The sequence below is a fragment of the Protopterus annectens genome, chromosome 5.part0, assembly GCF_019279795.1.
Source record: "Protopterus annectens isolate FY-2018-M chromosome 5.part0, PAN1.0, whole genome shotgun sequence".
In the NCBI taxonomy this organism is placed as follows: domain Eukaryota; kingdom Metazoa; phylum Chordata; order Ceratodontiformes; family Protopteridae; genus Protopterus; species Protopterus annectens.
In genome coordinates, this window is record NC_056735.1 from 1,971,537,691 (window position 1) to 1,971,557,994 (window position 20,304).

Sequence of the window (20,304 nt, forward strand, 5' to 3'; positions counted from 1 at the left end):
GTTCAGAATACAGTTTGAATAAATTGCATTTATTTAAGTTGTATTTGCTTTAATACTGCTACACACTCAAGTGTGCTAGCTTACACCGCACTTGAATTGTTTTTAATGCTGTTTTAGCTGCTTTTCTGTTGAAAAAAAAAGTTCTAAGCTTGTTTCCTGCCTTTCCTGTAACTAGTCTAGTCCAGATACAGATTTGGTGTATCCAGGACTGTTTGTAAGCTTCTGAGCCCCCCCAAGCCTTTCTGTGTTGGAGGGAAGCCTTTTAGCTTATCAGTGGGAGTGGTAAGCACTAGGTAGCCTATCTACTACAAGAGGAATGGTTTCTGGTCCAGAAATCATAGTTTATTAGCTGTTTGGGCATTTTATTTTCATCTCTCTCAACTTTCTGGTTTAAAAGCCCGTGTTTGTGCTTTTCCCACCTTTCCTATAACTAGTCTAGTCCAGATACAGATTTGCTGTATCCAGGGCTGTATACAAGCTTCTGAGCCCCCAAGTCGTTCCGTGTTGGAGGGAAGCCTTCTAGCTTATCAGTGGGAGTGGTAAGCACTAGGTAGCCTAGCTATCACAAGAGGAGTGGTTTCTGGCCCAGAAACTGTAGTTTACTGGCCATTTGGACAGTTTTTCCATCTCTTTCAGCTTTCTGGTTTAAAAGCCCGCATTTGCGCTTTTCCCACCTTTCCTATAACTAGTCTAGTCCAGATACAGATTTGCTGTATCCAGGACTGTATGTAAGCTTCTGAGCCCCCAAGCCTTTCTGTGTTGGAGGGAAGCCTTCTAGCTTATCAGTGGGAGTGGTAAGCACTAGGGTAGCCTATCTACCACAAGAGGTGTGGTTTCTGGCCCCCCAGAAATTGTAGTTTACTGGCCATTTGGGCAGTTTTTCCATCTCTTTCAACTTTCTGGTTTAAAAGCCCATGTTTGCGCTCGTTTCCCACCCTTCCTGTACCTAGTCAAGTCCAGATACAGATTTCCTGTATCCAAGACTGTTTGTAAGCTTCAAAGTCTGCTCTTCAATTTTTCCCTTAGATCTGCTAGTTCTCTCCTCTCCTGCACTTTTTCTAGCTTATTAGTCCAGCACTTTACCAGACTTCTTGTAGCAATTATTGTAGCACACAAAAGTGCTACCAGCACTAAACGTTTTACAAGGAAACAGCTCCATTTCTTATTATTAATGCCCACCCCTCAGACATGTCTAAAGGTCGGTGCCATGTGCTTTCTACTATTAACCTGTTGAACTTGGGCATCCTGAGGCATTGCAGCAACTGTATCATGTACACTGACAACCCTTCTCCTCTTTCCTCCCAACACTCAGACTTGTGAGAGATGCACTTATACATCCAAATTGGAAGCCACGCACTCTCCAGTCAAGACCAGAACAGCTGGTCAAGAGGAGAAGGTCAACACTTGCACCACACCACATGGAAGATATAGCCCTCCAGTACACACACCAGCACTGCCTTCACATAAAAACACAAACCACACATCCACTTTCGCAGAGGTTCTCAATAAAAATCTACCCAAACAGTAGAGACCTCCAAGGCAGAAACGCACTCCAACACCACAATGCAACACTAATCTCGAGACACATAACTCTCCTAAACAATGTGCCATTCAACCAAAGCCCCTAAGGCAAAACAGCATGCCCAACTCACTAGTCATAGGTGACTTGATATTAAGGCACACTGATGTCCCACTCACTAGGTTGAATAAGGAGAAAATAACAATCAGCTGCCTGTCAGGTGCCCGGATCCGCCACATAACGCACGCACTCAGGTCCCTCAACAACAGGTAGAAATATGACTCTGTCATTGTACATATGGGTGTGAATAACCTGAGATGTACCAACCTGGACTACATGAAAAAGAGACATGGAGGAGCTCTCGTATTATGTTGCCCAGGCGGATATGACTTTAACCCTGAGCAGTATCCTACCATAACCTAGAATGATACCACATCCCCTAGAATGATAACACATTACAGGCAGAAAATGATTGATTTCAACAAACTGGCTAAGTTTCTGGTGTCATTCTAAGGGGATCCAGTATCTGTCTGCCTGGGATGACTGACAAACCTCGATGCTTTGCCAGAGATGGCCTGCATCTGTCACCCTGGGCTTCCGGATACTGGCCAAGGCTATTGCCACCCCTATAGTGCCTTTTTAGGTGGTGTTCCAAAGACCAAATTACCACCGTAACAGTTACAAACAAATGCAATCTGAGGGTCATGCTGCTCAACGCTAGAAGTCTAAATCTCAAAAATGCATTCGCTCGAAGCACTCCTTAAAATGGAGAACATCGACATTTGTGCTGTAACACAGACCTAGTTCTAAGCAGCAGAAAGCACCCCTGCACTACCAGGCTATAACTTATTCCACACTTTCGGCCCCAGAACTTGGACCGAAGCTCCAAAGGCGGTGCTATTTCCATATTCATAAGGGATGCACACACCTCCAGACTGCTAGCCCAACATAACGCATCAGAGATATTTCAGGTACAGGTAACATTGGGTAAGGCAGCGATTCAGGTCATAGCCGGTCCCCAACCATGTCCCAAGACTCGCACTCCACGTTCCTAAGCACCCCGGAGAATACTAGAGTCCAACCTAACACTCTCATACTGGACGACTTCAACAACCCCTCCATTAACTGGAAGAGCTACTCATGTATCAATACACTTGCCCAAGGCTTCCTGGAATTCATTAATTCCAATGCCCTGGACCAGCTCGTCCTTACCCCCACTAGAGCTCGCAACATCCTTGACCTGGTCATTACTAACATGGGCAACTGTTGCTACACACCAATAGTCAACTCCTCCCTGGTTAGATCCTACCACAAACTAATCACCTTGGAAATCCACCCCCTCCCCCCCGCAAAGGTAACCACCATGAAAAGCTTCTCCAAAGCTAGCTTTGGGCTCCTAAAAACAGAGGTGGCTAACTTCACAGCACCGATGCAAATAGAGAATAGCTGCATGACAGCCGAATCATACACCAATGAACTGTACAAAGATGTACACAAATGCATGGATCTCACCATACCCAAAAAATCCAAGATGCTCTCCTCAAAAAAAAAAAGGAAGCCAATCTAGTGGTTCCCTGCTATAAATAAACTCTACAACAGAAGGAGAAAACTGATGTGGAATAAGGTGAAGTCCCAAGACTGGAAAAACTCCCTTATCAGCCTCAACAAAAAGTTGAGATCCCTCATCAAATCCTCTAAAGCTAGCTATGAAAACAGAATTGCCGCAGATAGTAAAGACAACCACAAGGCCTTCTATAGTTATGTAAAGAATCTCCACGGCAATACCCTGATTTGCTCTGAGCTACTGCACAATGATACCTCCTATACAGAGCCGACAGATATTGCCAATATAACTGGCCGACAGATTCAGTGCCAACTTTACCCCCTCCCAAAGGACCAATCACAATACTAGTAGACTGTCAGGCACCCAGTATTACTGCTGCACAAGTTAAAACAGCACTGTCCAAGGCCAAGAATACAGCTTCTATGGGACCTGACAATAATCTCTGGCTGTGTTTTACATGAACTACAGAGTGAACTGGCACCTCACCTGTAAGCCCTGTTTAATCACAGCCTCATCTCAGGCTTTGTCCCTACCAAATGGCGCACTGCTACAGTCATCCCTCTCCACAAAGGAGGAGCGACTACAGATGCTGGGAACTATCGCCCCATTAGCTTGATGAGTCTGATATGGAAAGCTATAAAACGCATCATCATGGACCTAATAAACAAGGATATAGGGAATCTCCAAACTCTGGATCACACACAGTTTGGTTTTGTGAAGGGTAGATCATGCCTGCTCAACCTGGTTGATGTCTCTGTCATGTCTGACCCAGCTCTGTTAGAAATGGTACATTTAAAGAAACCCCAATCCCTCCACACCACATGCTCCAGAGACCTCAACCTCATTACCACAATCAACAGAACGTACTGGAGGGACAGGTTCATAACCCAGAGACTGCCCATGCTATGGAATAGACTTCCCTTACATGTCAAACAGAGCACCTCACTGGCCCTCTTCAAGAGAAATTTTGATGAGTGGATGGGAAATAGAAAATTCACCCTGGGGATCACTCCAGTGGCTCTACTTGACAGAAGCACTGGGAACTAAGGTTGGGTGGCATGATGCCAGGGTAATCCTATGGGCTAGGCTTGTAAAGGCCCCAGGCCATTAGCCTAGTACACACCTATGAACCTATGATCTATGGCATTTAATCGCAGTTGCCAATATAGTTCCTTGTGTTCTATAGAGGCTTCTCAAACTCCTCCACTTACATCTTTTTTAACTATCTCCAGAATAGCAAATAAGAATTTTTTGAACTTTTTACATACTGAAGTATGTTTATAAGGGGAGTTCTTAGGATTACCATTCCTAGTGTCATAATAATACTCATATACTCTTTTCTAGAAAGCTCTCTTGGTCTCACCAACATCAAATGCATCACAATCCATAAATACTGCAATATACACCAAACCAAAGGTGTTATGGTTAGAAAGTTGTAAAGTTAATTTGAAATTACCTCTAACAGTGACAGTACCCTAACAATATGGACAACATCCACATTTAAAAGTTCCTCTCCTGTCATGTATATGGGTAAACACATCCTTCAAACCTCCTTTTTAAATTACAACAAATCGTATGTATAAATTGAGGTTTATCATCCACAAGATTGTAAATGTCATCATTCACCTTAAATATGCTCCAGTTTTTAATAATAACCTGATGTTTGGAATCCAAAATTGCTTTTTTGGACCACTGATGTGGTTGATTTACTTATATCCATAACACATGACCAGGGTATGCATTTATATCATGAGGCTTTACTGATGTGTCCATTTATTTCAAACGAGGATATTAGGTTATTTAATCCATTTGCTGAGGCAATTCTCTTAAATACTTTCATATGCTTTGAAGGTGAAACATGAAGGTAAATCAAGGGTGTGGCCATATGAGCAGTGTGTGCTCCCAGTTACGCCAACTTAGTATTACTAAGTTGGGAGAAAAAAATGTGTTTTCATGTCCCATCTTTACCATTATTGCAAAGTTTATTTGAGATACTTGGATGACGCATTTATTATTTGAGATGGTCCAGAGGAGTGTCAGAAAGAATTTCTCAACCTACTTAACAACAGTACATTATTTCTGAAATTTACATCTAGTCATAACAAGGTATGCATTCCTTATTTGGATACCACTATTTGCAAAACTGACATGGGATCTGAATCCAACATATATTGAAAAACTACATTTTTGAATTCTTATTTACATTTTAGTACTCATCAGCCACTTCATTTCAAAAAGAATTTGGTGAAGGGACAATTTGTGAGGTTGGCCAGGATGGTGTCAACATATGCTAAATTTGAAGAAGAAAAGTGCAAACTTTTTTTGCTATGTTCCTGGAGAGGGGCTACCCACACTCTTTTATTTATAACATTTGTGAAGACGTTACATTACGGAGGGGGACAAAAATATAAGCCCATGTTAGGTCTAGTTAATTATTCTGAACACCCTGAGGCAAACACTGTTTCTAACACCAATTTATGTAAAGGGCCCATAAGACAACATTTTGGACTCTTATGTGTGAGCTATGGCGCTGAGACATGGTATCAGATCTGAAATTGTCAGAAATATTATTATTACAAATTTGATCATTTTTAAGGTGAAGGATAACATTTACAATCTATTGGGTGCTAAACCTCAATTTATTTGTTGTAATTTGCAAAGGAAGTTTGAGGGTTAGAAGTTTAACCATAAACACTATATAGAAGAACTTTTAAATGCAGATGTTGTCTATATTGTAAATATATTTTGGAAACTGATACTGTCACTGTTACAGGTAAGTGTAAGTTAACTTTGCAACATGGTAACCAACATCTTTGGTTTGGTGTACGTTGCAGTATGTGCAGATTGTGATGCATTTTATGTTGGTATGACAGAGAGAGCTCTAAAGAAAAGAGTATATTACCATTATTATGACATCAGGAAAGGTAATCCTAACAACTCCTTTTATAAACACATTCTGGCATGTAAAAAGTTCAAAAAATTATTATTTGGCATTCTGGAGACAGTTAAAAAGATATAAGGGGAGGAGCTTGGGAAACCTCTATAGAATACAAGTAATTATATTGGCAGCTACATTTAAATGCTACAGTTTCTCCTGGGATTGATAACTTTATGATTATAACACTGGTACTGAAATTGAGAGCTGCAAAATTATAATTAGAGGTTTTGGTTCACTTTCCATACCATTTGGCTTGAACAGAGGCCTTTCCCTATTGGTATTTAGTACACAGGATAATTCTGCTTGTGTTTGAATAATCATATTTATTTAGACAATACTTTTCAAATACTTTCTTGGCATATTAATATTATTTACTTTTAACATGAGCACTAAACTACTTCATTAAGGTTTTCATCACTTTTCAGCTTTACTGAGGCAGGTTTATTTCTTTACATGAATTTTAGGATATTATGATAACATGCATCATTTAATCAAAATTTTTAACCATTTCTTCTGGTTATGAGTATTTTTAATTGTACAATTTCATAAGGGCTCATTATTAGACACATTTGTTTGATGTAATACTACTTGAAATTTTAATGGAGAATGCTCCACTTGGAAGGTTTGGGACCATGTGATTTACTTAATTGTATAAAAATGATTGTGCTAGAAGGGATTTTTATTTCTGAAGAAGTTCCCTACAGTGTATGGAGGGACTAAAGCAGTCATGTTTTATGTATATAAAAGTTACAGGTTTTAGCTGATTTTTATTTTGAATAAAGCAGGTTTACTTTTTTTACAGACATCACGTCTTCTGGTGACTCCTTCCATTGTTGCGCATAGTCACCTGGATTGGTTGAAGATTGTCATCTGTCCCAGAGTTTCAGGAGGTTCACCAGCTAAGCAAATGTATGTTACTTGCAGCAAATCGTATGAGATATAAAAATGGAGCTTTGCTGAGTGGATAAGGAAAAGAGGCATGTAAAAGTGGAGAACAATTTTATGGAGCTTTAGTAGCTGTGGGAAACAGGATCTTAAGGACCATGCTTCACAATGAGTCTATTCTTCAATGGGGAAAATTTTTCCAAATGTGTGGAAGGCATGCCACAGCTACTAGGCACATAATTATCAAGATACATGCAATATTAGGAGATAGTGGAAAAGATCAGAATTCTAGGCTCAGATTAGATCAAGAGAAATCCCTTGGGCATCATCATGGGAGGGTGGCCTAATGGTTAAGGTGTTTGCCTTACAAACACAAGGTGTGGAGTGAGTCTCACAAGGGATAATTGGCTAGGCTTAAAATGGCTCGCAAGGGCAGTTAACTTAGTACAAACCTATGAACGTCTGATTACAGGGAAATAATTCTGAGAGTGCACAGGGAGGCCAGTAGGTCAAGGACATTCTGGAAAGTTAGCTGCCGGAAGTATCACCACAAATATTTAATACAGCTTGGAAATTGAGTACTATGCATCTCACAGTTTCAAGCAGTTATTAGAGGTGTGAAGGGACCAAAGTTGAAAACCAAACATAAGCTTTCTGGGACTGTGACAAACAGCACTGTTTTAAGCAGCAGGTGGGAGATCTCGAAGAGACTGTGGGTAGGCAATGCAGATATCTCAACGGAAATGTATGCATTAGAGTATCCACAAAGGGGTAGACAGGCAAGTGGTGAAAGACCTTTTTTAACTAACATAATTAGCATGTGCAAAACCGTCGCTTATAGGAGGAAACTACAAAATCTTTTGGAAACTAGTGGCATACAGAAGATTTTTCATGATACAGTGAGGAGAGAAGAAAAAGGTCCAGTAGGTAAGATATGGGAAAGATATTTGAAAAAAAGAAAAGAATAAAGAAAAACCCTGGCTGGAGGAATTTGGGAAACTGTAACCAATACATAGGTTAGGTGTCAGAATACTTGTTGTTTTGATTAGTTTAGTTGCTGTTTATAATATGCAGATTTTAATTATCTCTCAATGCCTGCTCGTCGTTATAGTCTTTTGCTGTCTAATTGTTAAATACTATATTTGTTTGAATGAATATTTTATTTAAAATTAATTTTATTTAACAAAATTATCAACATTTGCCTTCAATTTGCTGAAGGTTTTAAAACCCATGCTTTGTTATTCTAAGAAGTCTAGATCCTGTGCATATCACAGACAAACAGGATTTCAATAAAACAAACAACTGTCTCACTTTCTACTCCCTCAGGGATCCTACAGGTTGTATCACCTGATTTCCTGTACTGAATTTTTCCATAATTCATTCCAATTTAATTCTGGCTTAGAATCATCAGATATAAACTTTGCAGTTTCTAAACCTCATTCAGATTGAGTTGGCACCTAGTTTCACAATAATTCTTTGCTTTTACTTTTCCATCCTATACTTGACCGTCTTCAGTATATTTTTGTAGTCAGTCTAAATGATATTCTGACCGAAAGGGGTGGCATTCCTTAGAAAACAGAGACACAAAACTAGATATGGATATAGGCTGTACCATGTATTCCTTCTATACATCAAAAAGATATGACTCATGGGGAAGTTGATCTGCTAAAGCCCTTCACTTGAAGTCACAATAACTACAGAAAAGCAAATAAATATTTTAAAACTATGTCTACATATTTAAAACTTGGAATATATGTTTTTCTACTTTTAAACTGAATGAATTATCAATAGTAAAGAGGAAAAAGAACTACTCAGACAATTTGCATATATCAGAGACAAAACAGAAAATTCTCCTTTAGTAAGTTTAAGAAGGAAAAGGGTTCCTATTATATAATCGAAGACGCAATCCTTTGAATACGTCTTGATCGAACTTAAAAACACGAAACAGCAAAATAGTGAAACTATATATAAGCGATTTCTTTCCCTGGGAAAGAAATCGCTTGGCCACCTTGGTTACTTTGTCGTTTTCCTCGCTTTAGTGCAATCTTGGAGTTGGTATATTTAAATATAGGGGGTGTGGGGGGCACAGCCCCGACTTTATGTAATGTTTTGAAGTTTTTTATTTTATTTTACTTTTTTTTTTTGTGGAAGAGAGATTTTTTTCCCTGGGGAAAAAAATCTCTGTTCCAAGTAAGTGTTCGGGATTGTAAGCTTTCGCTTACATGAGATCGATAAATCAGCGTTCGCTCATTTAATATAGACACAAGGAAAATGGGCTGATTAGGTGGTCATTGTGGCCTTTATTTTCCTAAAGGATCTGTCTATACATATCTTATGTTTATCAATGTAAAACTCTCTCCTGTATAAGATGTAATGAACCGGATAGAATGAATACAAACTAAACATGCTCTAAGCAAACTTATTACTGACTCAAATGCACAGTTAAAGTAGTCAAAATTTAAACACGTCACAAAGATTCCAATGTGCTCCTGCGAAGCCATATACATCTAGAGAAAAAAAAATAAATGGTCTATTTGTAACTACATACTATACTGGATACTGATACAATGCTGGTAAATAAGATAAAATGCACTATGAGTTCACAGTGCTCACAGACTAGACCCACTGGTGGGTTTTCAGTACAAGGTGCACAAAGAAAGTAGCAGTTTTCCATTGTATTCATACTGATTACTGGGTTATTCCTATAAAAACATGTTAAGTCTAAAATGAGATACTACATATTCACTGCCTGTCAGACATAAATTAAAATGCATGAAAAGAAATGCAAATGAAAGAACTAGTACAATTATACCTCTAGTTTTTTGTGGTACTTTTCACAATCTATTTGGCACTGTCTGAGTTTTGAACTCATCTCTTCTTGCACCATCTGAGCTCGTTCAGCTTCAAAGGATTTCAGCTTCACTTGATTTAAAAGTTCTGCCACACGACTCTCTGTACCAAGCTGCAGCTGACGAAACCTAAATGCAAACATTGTAAACATACTATTAAAGTAATAACATATTTGCATAACCATCATGGTTTGTTTTTGCCAGGTGGTCTGTTTTCCTCTCAAATACAAAGACATGCAAGTACAGTGGATATAAAAAGTTTATACACCCCTATTAAAATGCCACGTTTTTGTGATATAAAAAATGAGACCACAATAAATCATTTCAAAACTTTTCCCACCTTTAATGTGACCAATAACATGCACAATTCAATTGAAAAACAAACAAATCTGTTAGGGGGGAAAATATAAAAAGTAAAAAACGTACAATAAGCTGGTTGCGTAAGTGTGTGCACCCTTAAACTTTGTTGAAACACATTTTGATTTAATTACAGCATTCAGTCTTCTTGAGTATGAGCCTATCAGCATGGCACATCTTGACTTGGCAATATTTGCCCACTCTTCCTTGTAAAAGTGCTCCAAATCTGTCAGATTACGTGGGCATCTCTTGTTCATAGCCCTCTTCAGGTCACCCCACAGATTTTCTACTGAATTTAGGTCTGGGCTCTGGGCTGGGCCATTCCAAAACTTTAATTTTCTTCTGGTGAAGCCATTCTTTTGTTGATTTGGATGCATGTGTGGGGTCATTGTCATGCGGAAAGGTGAAATTCATCTTCAGCTTTCTAGCAGACACCTGAAGGTTTTGGCCGAAAAGTGACTGGTATTTGGAACTGTTCATAACTCCCTCCACCTTGACTAAAGCCCCAATTTTAGCTGAAGAAAAGCAACCCCAAAGCATGATACTGCCACCACCATGCTTCACTGCGAGGATGGTGTTCTTTTGGTGATGCAAAGTGTTGTTTTTGTGTCAAACGTACCTTTTGGAATTGTGACCAAAAAGTTCAACCTTAGTCTCATCAAACCATAGCACATTTTCCCACATGCTTTTGGGAGACTTGATGTATTTTTTTTGCAAATTTTAGCCATGCCTGGATGTTTTTCACTGTAAGTAAAGGCTTCCATCTTGCAACCCAACCCCACAGCCCAGACATATGGAGAATATGGGAGATTGTCAAATGTAGTACACAACCAGTACTTGCCAGAAATTCCTGCAACTCCTTCGGTGTTGCTGTAGGTTTCTTGGCAGCCTCCCTGACGAGTTTTCATCTCGTCTTTTCATCAATTTTGGAGGTACATTCAGTTCTTTGCAGTGTCACTGTTGTCCCATATTTTCTCCACTTTTTGATGACTGTCTTCTCTGTGTTCCATGGTATATCCAATGCTGTGGAAATTTGTTTGTACCCTTCTCCTGACTGATAACTTTCAACAGTGAGATCCCTTTGATGCTTTGTAAGCTCTCTGCGAAAAATGACTTTTGCTGTAGCAGGTAACTGAGTAAATGTCAGGAAAATCCTACTAGGCTGAACTTTATTTGGGGTTAATCAGAGTCTCTTTAATTGATGGCAGGTGTGTACCCTAGAAGACTGAATGCTGTAATTAAATCAAAAGGTGCTTCAATGAAGTATTAGTTTAAGGGTGTGCACACCTATGCAACCAGCTTATTGTACATTTTTAATTTTTTATATTTTTCCCCTAACAGATTTGTTTTCCAATTGAACTGTACAGGTTATAGGTCACATTAAAGGTGGGAAAAGTTTTGAAATGATTTACTGTGGTCTCCTTTTTTATATATCACAAAAAAACGGCATTTTAACAGGGCTGTGTACACTTTTTATATCCACTGTGTGTGAAATGGGTGAACCATCAAATTGCCAGTAGGCATTAGTGCACTGTGGTTGTACATATGTGTCCTTTGACTTGCATCCCCTCTAGAATTAGTTTTCTGCCTTATGACTGCTGTTGTCAGCATAGGCTCTGACTGTTCCATGACCCTGAGTAAGACAAAGCAGATACCAGAACATGAATTAAATGAAATAATTAAGGGATAGCTGTTTACGTCTTGAATACAGCAATTTTTCTCTACACAATTTATTTCATTTCCCCTGGAAAACTAAGTCTCCTCTGCACCTAAGTGTACTTAATGTGACTTCTGTAATTCAAAAACAAAGACATGAATTATGGTACTGTATGCTGTCAACATAATTAGCTTTTACTTCCAAACTACATAAAATGTACAGGATAGTAGAAGATCAAAACACCAAAAGGGCAAACGCTCTTTAATCGAATGCTAATACTCAAAACCACACAATATGGAAGGTAAGGAACAGCGATTTTTTTCCCAGGGAAAGAAAATTGCTGGGCCGTTGTCTGGACTTTGACGTTTCCTCCACTGTGGTGTGATCTCGGAGTTGGTATATTTAAGTAGGGGGATGTGGGGGACGAAGCCCCCACCCCCCCAATTTATTTTGTGTTTGGATTTTTTTTTTTTTGGAGCAGCAATTTTTTTCCCCTGGGAATAAAATCACGGTTCCATACGTTTGATATTTTGTGGTTTCGGGAATTAGCATTTGATTAAAGAGCGTTCGCTCTTTTGGAGTTTCGATCTTCTAATACAGACCCTACCAGATCACACGATATACATTCAAGAGTTCTGACTCAGGTTAAAGAAACCAGTCTATGAAAGATATGCAAACATGCAATACAGTTGTATCATTGTCTCTTGCATCATGCATGCCAGAATGCTGACACAGACATGTACATGATCAAGTTTAAAAAAAAAAAAAAAAAGTTAAATATATGTGCACATCTATACAAGAATAAAGAACCAGATGACTACCTAATTAAGGACAGCAGTGGCAGTTAAGAATGGTTATACCATTTTCTAAAAATGTTACTTATTCTTCCACTGACCTAAAGCCTCCCAACACTTTGCTCATAAAACCCATTACTGTACAAATGTGTTCCTTATCTTTGGCAGAGAATAAGAGCTGGACACCATAGGGAATTTATGTATATGTATGAGGAAGGGAGTGAGAAATCTTTATTATTTTCATGCCTTGTATATTACAACCCCCACCAAGCACAGATATTATCTTAATTACCCTTTCCAAACAGCAAACTCCTACTCCTGATACCAAACCAGCCAAGTCTGCAACTAGCAATGCCTCGTTCTCTTTCTCCCCAGTTCCTACAGCCACTACAAAAAATTACTACAGAAACTAAAACCTACTACACTTGCCATAGATAACTTACCCAGTGAATACCTCAAAATTGCAGCATAATCTACAGCCTTCCCAGTAATCAATCCTTATAAATAGGTCCATTCTCAAAAACAAGGTTCCTCAACTGTGGAAATGTTCCCATGTAATCCCACTACATAAAGGGGGACCTTCCACAGAACTGACAAACTATCGGCCAACTGCTATTCTTTCACCTCTTTCTAAGCTACTTGAAAGGTGTATTCATATCCAGGTCATGAAATTCTTACTAACAAATAACCTTCTCTGAAACACTCAGCATGGGTTTCGCCCATCACATCGTACCACTACAGTTCACTTATCCTTTACTAATACCATAAACCAAGACAGGAATAACAACATCTTTGTATCTGACATCTTTCTAGACTTATCAAAAGCTTCTGAAATGGTCTCCCACTCCAAACTAATAGATGTACTAACTGAACTATCCTTCTCACCATCTGCCACAGCATGGTTTCATAACTATTTATCTGGTCGTCAACAATCTGTTCTATGGCAGGGTGACCTATCTCCACACCTTCCCTTATCCATTGGTGCCCCCCAAGGATCTATCTTGGGCCCTCTCCTTTTCTCCCTCTTTACTAATGATCTACACACAGCTACTCCACATGGTTCTATAATACAGAATGCAGATGATTCAACACTTACTGTGCTGCCATTTCTCTATCAACTCTTCATTCTCAAACACAGAAATCTTTCACTTCTATTGAAACATGGGTAGCCAATGTCCATCTAATCCTGACCCCAAACAAAACTAAATTATTACTTTTCCAACCTAACAAGACATCTATCGCATGCCAAACATTTAACATAATAGCCAAAGACAATACTGTGATCTCCCCGACAACCCATACAAAGCTTCTAGGAGTGGAAATAGACAATACCCTAAAAACTGACTTGCATGTCTCCCTAACTATAAAAAAGTCCATATGAAACTTGAAAGTCTATATAGGCACAAAAGGTTTCTGACCACAAAGGCCAAAATTACATTAGCACAAACCTATCTGCTCTCCACTCTACTATATGCCTCTCCAATTTTAACTAATCTAAGGAAAACTGAATTATCTAAGGTAGAAGGATGTTATAATAAAATTGCTAAGTTTGCATCTGACTGCCCATATAGAACACATCATTGTACAGCTTTAAGGATACTAGACTGGCTTAAGCTTCCCATCATTATTCTTTACAACCAACTCTCTCTAACTCACAAATTTGTAATGCAACCAAGTAGAACCCCTGAATTACAAAATCTCATCCTTCTTTACAGTTTCAGCAGACCACTTTGCTCTAACAACAAGAACTTACTTACCATCTCCAAGGCCAACAACACTGCAGGAGAATCTTTATTTTCCAATTATGTATCTTATACATGGAACTCCCTTCCTAACTCCATTCTCTCAATCTCATCCACTAACTACTTAAAGCCACCACTTAAAGCTTATCTAAAAGAATAAGTGGCTATGTTCCTGCACTAATCCCTCATGAGTGCTCTGGTACATCACAGTATACCCAAAACATATCCAATTTCTCCCCCGTGTTTAATCCTTTGTTCCTACCAACCTCTCTTAACCTTATATCTTGACATAAGTCATACCTACAAGTAGTACTAGCTATGTTCAAAGCCTAGGTTTTGTTGTCAAGATGTAACAAATTTGTATGTTCTTATGTATACTACATTTTGTTTACTTTATACTTTTTGATTATTGTAATATGTGCATGAAAATTTACTGTTACTCATAAAGCTTTTCTCCCCGGGCATCTGCTGAAAAAGGACCTATGTCCAATCAAACTTTCCCAGTGAACAAATGTCAAATAAACAAATAAATAAATAATATCACATGCAAGCACATAAATGTGTACATATTGAACATAAGAAAGCTGACCCTAGTTCCATTCCATTCACTTGCAGTCCTGTGAGGGATTCATAGGGGCCACTGTGGCACAGATGCATCTCTCACCCACTACTACCACAAAAAGACAAGCTGGCCCTTCACCAGACCTATCTTTCCCTAAAGGCAGACACCTTAATCTAGGTCCAAAACAATTCAGGCAAACAGCATGCCCTGCCACAATCCCATCAACTGACATGTAACACTACATTTCATGTTAGCAGAGATGTACTGTGCAAAATGTTATTTATGCATTTGATTTTATTTCCACTTTGATGAGTGATTAAGCCACTAGTGAGCAATATCCCTTTTAAGGAAGAGACTATGAGAAGCTCATTTAACATTTTCTAGGTTTCAGACATTTTAAAAATTAAATACAAGGCTATACACCATAACAGCACTATACATCTCCACTTTAAGAATTATATGCATGCTTACATGGCATAAAAGGAATGCATGCAATTTAGGAAAAGAGAAAAGATAACAAAATCACCATGAAATACAACATACATGTACAAAGTAACCATAGTGTAGGAGATTTAAAGGCATGCTATTAACAGTAGTGAGCAATCTGCAAAGTTAGATATGACTATGATAAAAGGATATAATCAATGTACTGTCATGTCGGAAAGGAAAGATGTAAAACAGAAAGTGTTATTTATTAGGTGGCTGATAGTACATATAGGAAAGGCTAAACAGAAAACATGTGAATAAGGGTCTGTAGATGAGAAAATGTTACAGTACAAGCTGAATGTAACAGAGTAGGATATAAGGGAAGTTGTAATTCAGATGCAAAAAAATATTCTTTCAGAAGGTTTAATTACTAAGAAGGGTGAAGAGAGAGAGATGGATGAAACTAGGAATAGACAGTATAAATGTAACTGTTAAGAACGGGTTTGCACATGAGAAAGATTACAGTTGCAATAGCACAAATCAGAGTAGCAATGCATTAGTGATACAACGTGCAAAAAAATGTTGAACAGAAACAGGAGAACTATGCGCAGGAATATGGGATGTGAATGTATTTATTACTTGTAGCACATTTCAAAACTACAGTTCTGCCAGTTCAAGTTTGAATTATTCTGATGTAGAAAAACATTGTATTACAAATGACTCAACCATATTTTGTAGTGAATGTACATACAGTAACTATGATTTCAGATCCAGCTTTCAAATCTCAAGAAGTGTTCTTCACTAAATAAGCAGGGCAGTCAAAAACTTATAGTAAATATCTCACTGTACATTCCTGCACACTCAAATCTAAATCATCTAGGGTAGGTCACTGCTTTATTAATTGCTCTTTAGACAATGGGTGACCTGTAAATCAGCATCCTGATTGGAGAATGTTCTCCAGCAAGATGTTAATCTATTGGTAATGCCTGCTGAAAAACGAGTCCACCTCTTCACTGTAGCATATCAAGCCGCTGTGGAGCTCGGATTGAAAGTAACTGAACGGTCACCATTATTTTACGCTCACTAAACAGTACTTTTGCTATTTAGTGAGTGTAATTAATATATCTATATATATATATATATATATATATATATATATATATATATATATATATATATATATTTATAACTATATATAAAGAAAATTTTTAAAAAGTGTGTGTGTGTATATATATATATATATATATATATATATATATATATAACACACATACACACACACACACACACACACACACACACATATATATATATATATATATATATATATATATATATATACATACACACACACGTCTCTGTGTGTGAGTGCATACATGCATGAGAGTGACAGCGAAATCAACTGAGCCGTTATTTTACACTCACTAAGCAGTGATTTTGCTGTTTAGCAAGTGTAAAAACTAATGAAACAGAAAAAAGTGTGTGCGTCTGTGTGAACGTATGCATGCAAGAAAGCGAGGAGTGTGTGAGTGAGAGAGAGTGAGGAGTAAAAGCAATCGAGCACTGCAGCAGCAGCAAAGAGGCTTGCATACCTCTTGACCTCTTGGCTCAAGATATCTGGATAAAGCCTAAAATAAAGGGGGAATACAGGCTCAAAAATCACAAAGTTAGTTTAATAATAGTATTTGTGTTACTATGCATTTTTTGAAGTGCAAGTCGTGTGTGTGTGTGTGTGTGTGTGTGTGTCTCAGATGGAGGTTGGCATAATGGTTAAGACATTTTCCTTACAGACATAAGGTGCAGGGCTCGATTCTCACAAGGGTTAATTGGTTAGGCTTAAATGACCCATAAGAGCAGTTAGCCTAGTACTGTGGCAGCAGCAGTAAAGAGGTTTGCATACCTCTTGATCTCTTTGCTCAAGAAATTTGTATAAAGCCTGAAATAAAGGGGGAACAAAGTCTAAAAATAGGAACAAATTTTAAATATTGTTCTTATAAAATTAGGAAATAGCTAAAATAAGCAGAGGCCCGGGGAGAAAAGCTTCACATACCAAAAAAAGAGACAGTACATACCATCACTGAGTGATATACTCAGGCAGACATGTTTAGAAAAATATAGACAAAGAATACAGGCAGATATCAATATACACAATGTGCAGACTTGCATCTGATTAGCAGAGACGTATCAGAATATGTGAACATAGAAAACAATCAGATTTCAAAATTCACAATGCTTAGACATTCAAATGCTATGAGGCAAAGATACTTAGCTAAACAGCAGGTTGGGTAGCAAGACATGTATTAGTGAAGTTGTTAGTCAAGTTTAGAACAAGAAAATAGCCATTGAGATGGGAGGTATTTTTTGAGTTCTCTTTTAAATAGGGGTAATAAGATTTCCTTGGTAATGGTAGTAGGGAGTAGATTGAATTTGCTGAAGGAAATAAAGTCTGAAAGTCAAATGTGTGTCATTATTTAGTGACTTCAAGTCCCTAATGAATGGCAACAAACCACACATTTTAGAAGTAAGAGACAAAAAATAAAGCAAATATCTGGATATTTTTTAATGTTACATTTTGGATATAAAATGCTTCCTCCAACACCATTTATATATACTACTGCAACTTTGAAACATTAGGTGGAGGAATTATTTTACATAAAAAATATAAAAAAATAATACAGTAATAAAAAAGTAAATAAGTAAAACACAACAATTTTAGTGACAGCCCATTCTCTAAGGTCAATAATGCCCTCCAGGGTGAGTGTTACTGTGTAAATAATGCCCTTCCAGACTTACTTTCAGTCCAAGCTCCAGGATAGCTTAATATGCTGCTATTTAGTGTCAGACTCGTTTTTCAGTGGGCATTACCTGTAGATTAACACTCTGTTGAAGAACATTCATTCTTCAATCAGGGTGCTGATCTGCTGGTCTCCTATTCTCTAAGAAAGCATTGTGGACCTGATGTGTGTGGAATACAGTGAAATGATCAGATCCCTGGGCCTGGATGCTATACCCTTAGTAATAAACTGTGCAATGAAAAAGCACTTTCTTACAGCAGTGGCTATGTGGAGATTGAAACACAGCTCATAGTCTAAATAGGTTCCCAGGACCCTAACTAATGGATCATTTTTCATGGGTGTGTTGTCAATGTGACAGCTACAAGGGACTTCTTGCTTGCAAACGCATACTCTTACACATTTCTTGGCATTCAGTTTTAGTCCGTGGTTTTGACACCAGTTGCTGGTTTGGGAAAAGCCCTCTCAGAGGATCTTGGCGTCCTCTGGGGAGTTTATGATGGCACCAAGTTTACAGTCTTCTGCAAACTTGGTTATCCATAAACCCTTAACATTAGCTTTGACCTCCAAGAAGTAAATGCCAAAGAGGAGTGGCCCAAGGTCTAAACTCTAGGGTACACTACTAGTGACAGTTGTTTTGGAGGAGGTACAGTAACCTACCATAAATTCCTGGGTTCTATTTGTGCGTCAGTTTACTATCCAATGAGTTCCATAAAAATGAACATTTAGCATGGACAATTTAGCTATGATACCTGAGGGTGGGATGGTGCTGAATGCCTTTGCAAAATCTAGACATGCAGTGTGTACAGATTTGCCCTTATCCACTGCTTCAGTAACTTTCTCAAAGATAATATCCTGGTTAAGCAGGTAAGATCTGCCCTTAACAAATCCGATCTGCCTGAAGTCAAAAGTTTATAGGTTACCTATGCCCTTATTTATTAATTCCATAATGATCATTGTGACAATAGGAGGTATTGCCAGTCATGCCAGAGCATAAGCTAGTTGGAAGTTTGTAAAGAATTTTATGTCATTTGTATGTCAAACTGATTTGTACACATGCTTGTGCTGAAACTGTATCTGTGAGGTTTGCTCGTGTTGAAAATATATCAACAGTGTGTTCTGCTGGGAAGCAAAGAAATGTACATGCATTATTGCAACTGTTTAAATATATATATATATATATTGTAACAGAGGATATTGGAAAAGAAGTTGTTAACCACATTCCAGATGCAGCAAATTTTTAGGCCATGAAGATTGTATCTTACAGTTCTAGTTACAGCCAGAGACAAAATGTCTGGGAAGCCTTCTTTATAGTCTCTAGCAGGGAGATGACTGCTACTCTGGGAGGGTAGAGATTTGAAAGGGTTTTATAACTTTCAGGAACAGCAGCAGATCTCAGCAAAGCTCTATTCTGTGTGTACGGTAACACATAGGTGCTGCTAAATCCTGACAGCTTCTAGCAATGGGAACCAGAAGTCAGATGACCAGATGTATGTGATGTCATTCTGTAAAGAAAAAATAAGTTATGTATTTACCATAATGTTCCATGTGAGTTGTTCATCTCGCCTTCATTCTTACAGATGGGTTTGGAGCCGATCCTCGGCTCCAAGTCGGCCTACTACAAAACTCGATGTCTTCAGACAACTTGAGGCCAAGTCTCTATCCCATGATGCACCTAGATGTACCTCAGATCTTATTTGCTGTGTATAATAATACCATATGTCATTCTATCACTCTATACGAGAAAGCCATAAAAGGGTTGAGCAACCAGGAAGAATCTAGTATCTCGGTCCTTGAAGAAACATGGAGGGGGTAGGAGGGTGGGAAGTAAGAATGAATGCGAGTTGAACAACTCACATGGAATGTTACGGTAAGTACATAACTTCTTTATGTGAAGTTGTTCTATCTCGCCGTTCATTCTTACAGATGGGTAGCGCCCCAAGCACCATCTATCTTGGGTGGCTCATGGGAGTATGTTTTTCAGGACAGTAGACCTAAAGGAGGCCCTGTCAGCTTTGTAATGAGTGATACAGGTATGAGGTCTTGATCAGGTGGCTGCTGCACAAATGTTGTCTATAGGAAGTCTAGCAGAAAAGGCAGATGATGTAGACACAGCTCTGGTAAAATGAGCCTTAATTTTGTCTTGTAAGGGCATATTAGCAGCTGAATAAACAAATGTGATACAATCGGATAACCACTTAAGAGTTGTTTTATGCACT

General features: G+C 38.3%; 1 protein-coding gene across 1 annotated transcript in view; it reads right to left on the reverse strand.

Annotated features, from left to right (window-relative positions):
• PIBF1 (progesterone immunomodulatory binding factor 1) overlaps window positions 1-20,304 on the reverse strand; it is a 2,608,929-nt gene that overhangs the window by 938,159 nt on the left and 1,650,466 nt on the right. The window contains 1 exon segment of the mRNA XM_044071741.1: window positions 9,719-9,884. Within this exon segment, the coding sequence (XP_043927676.1) occupies window positions 9,719-9,884 (166 nt within the window).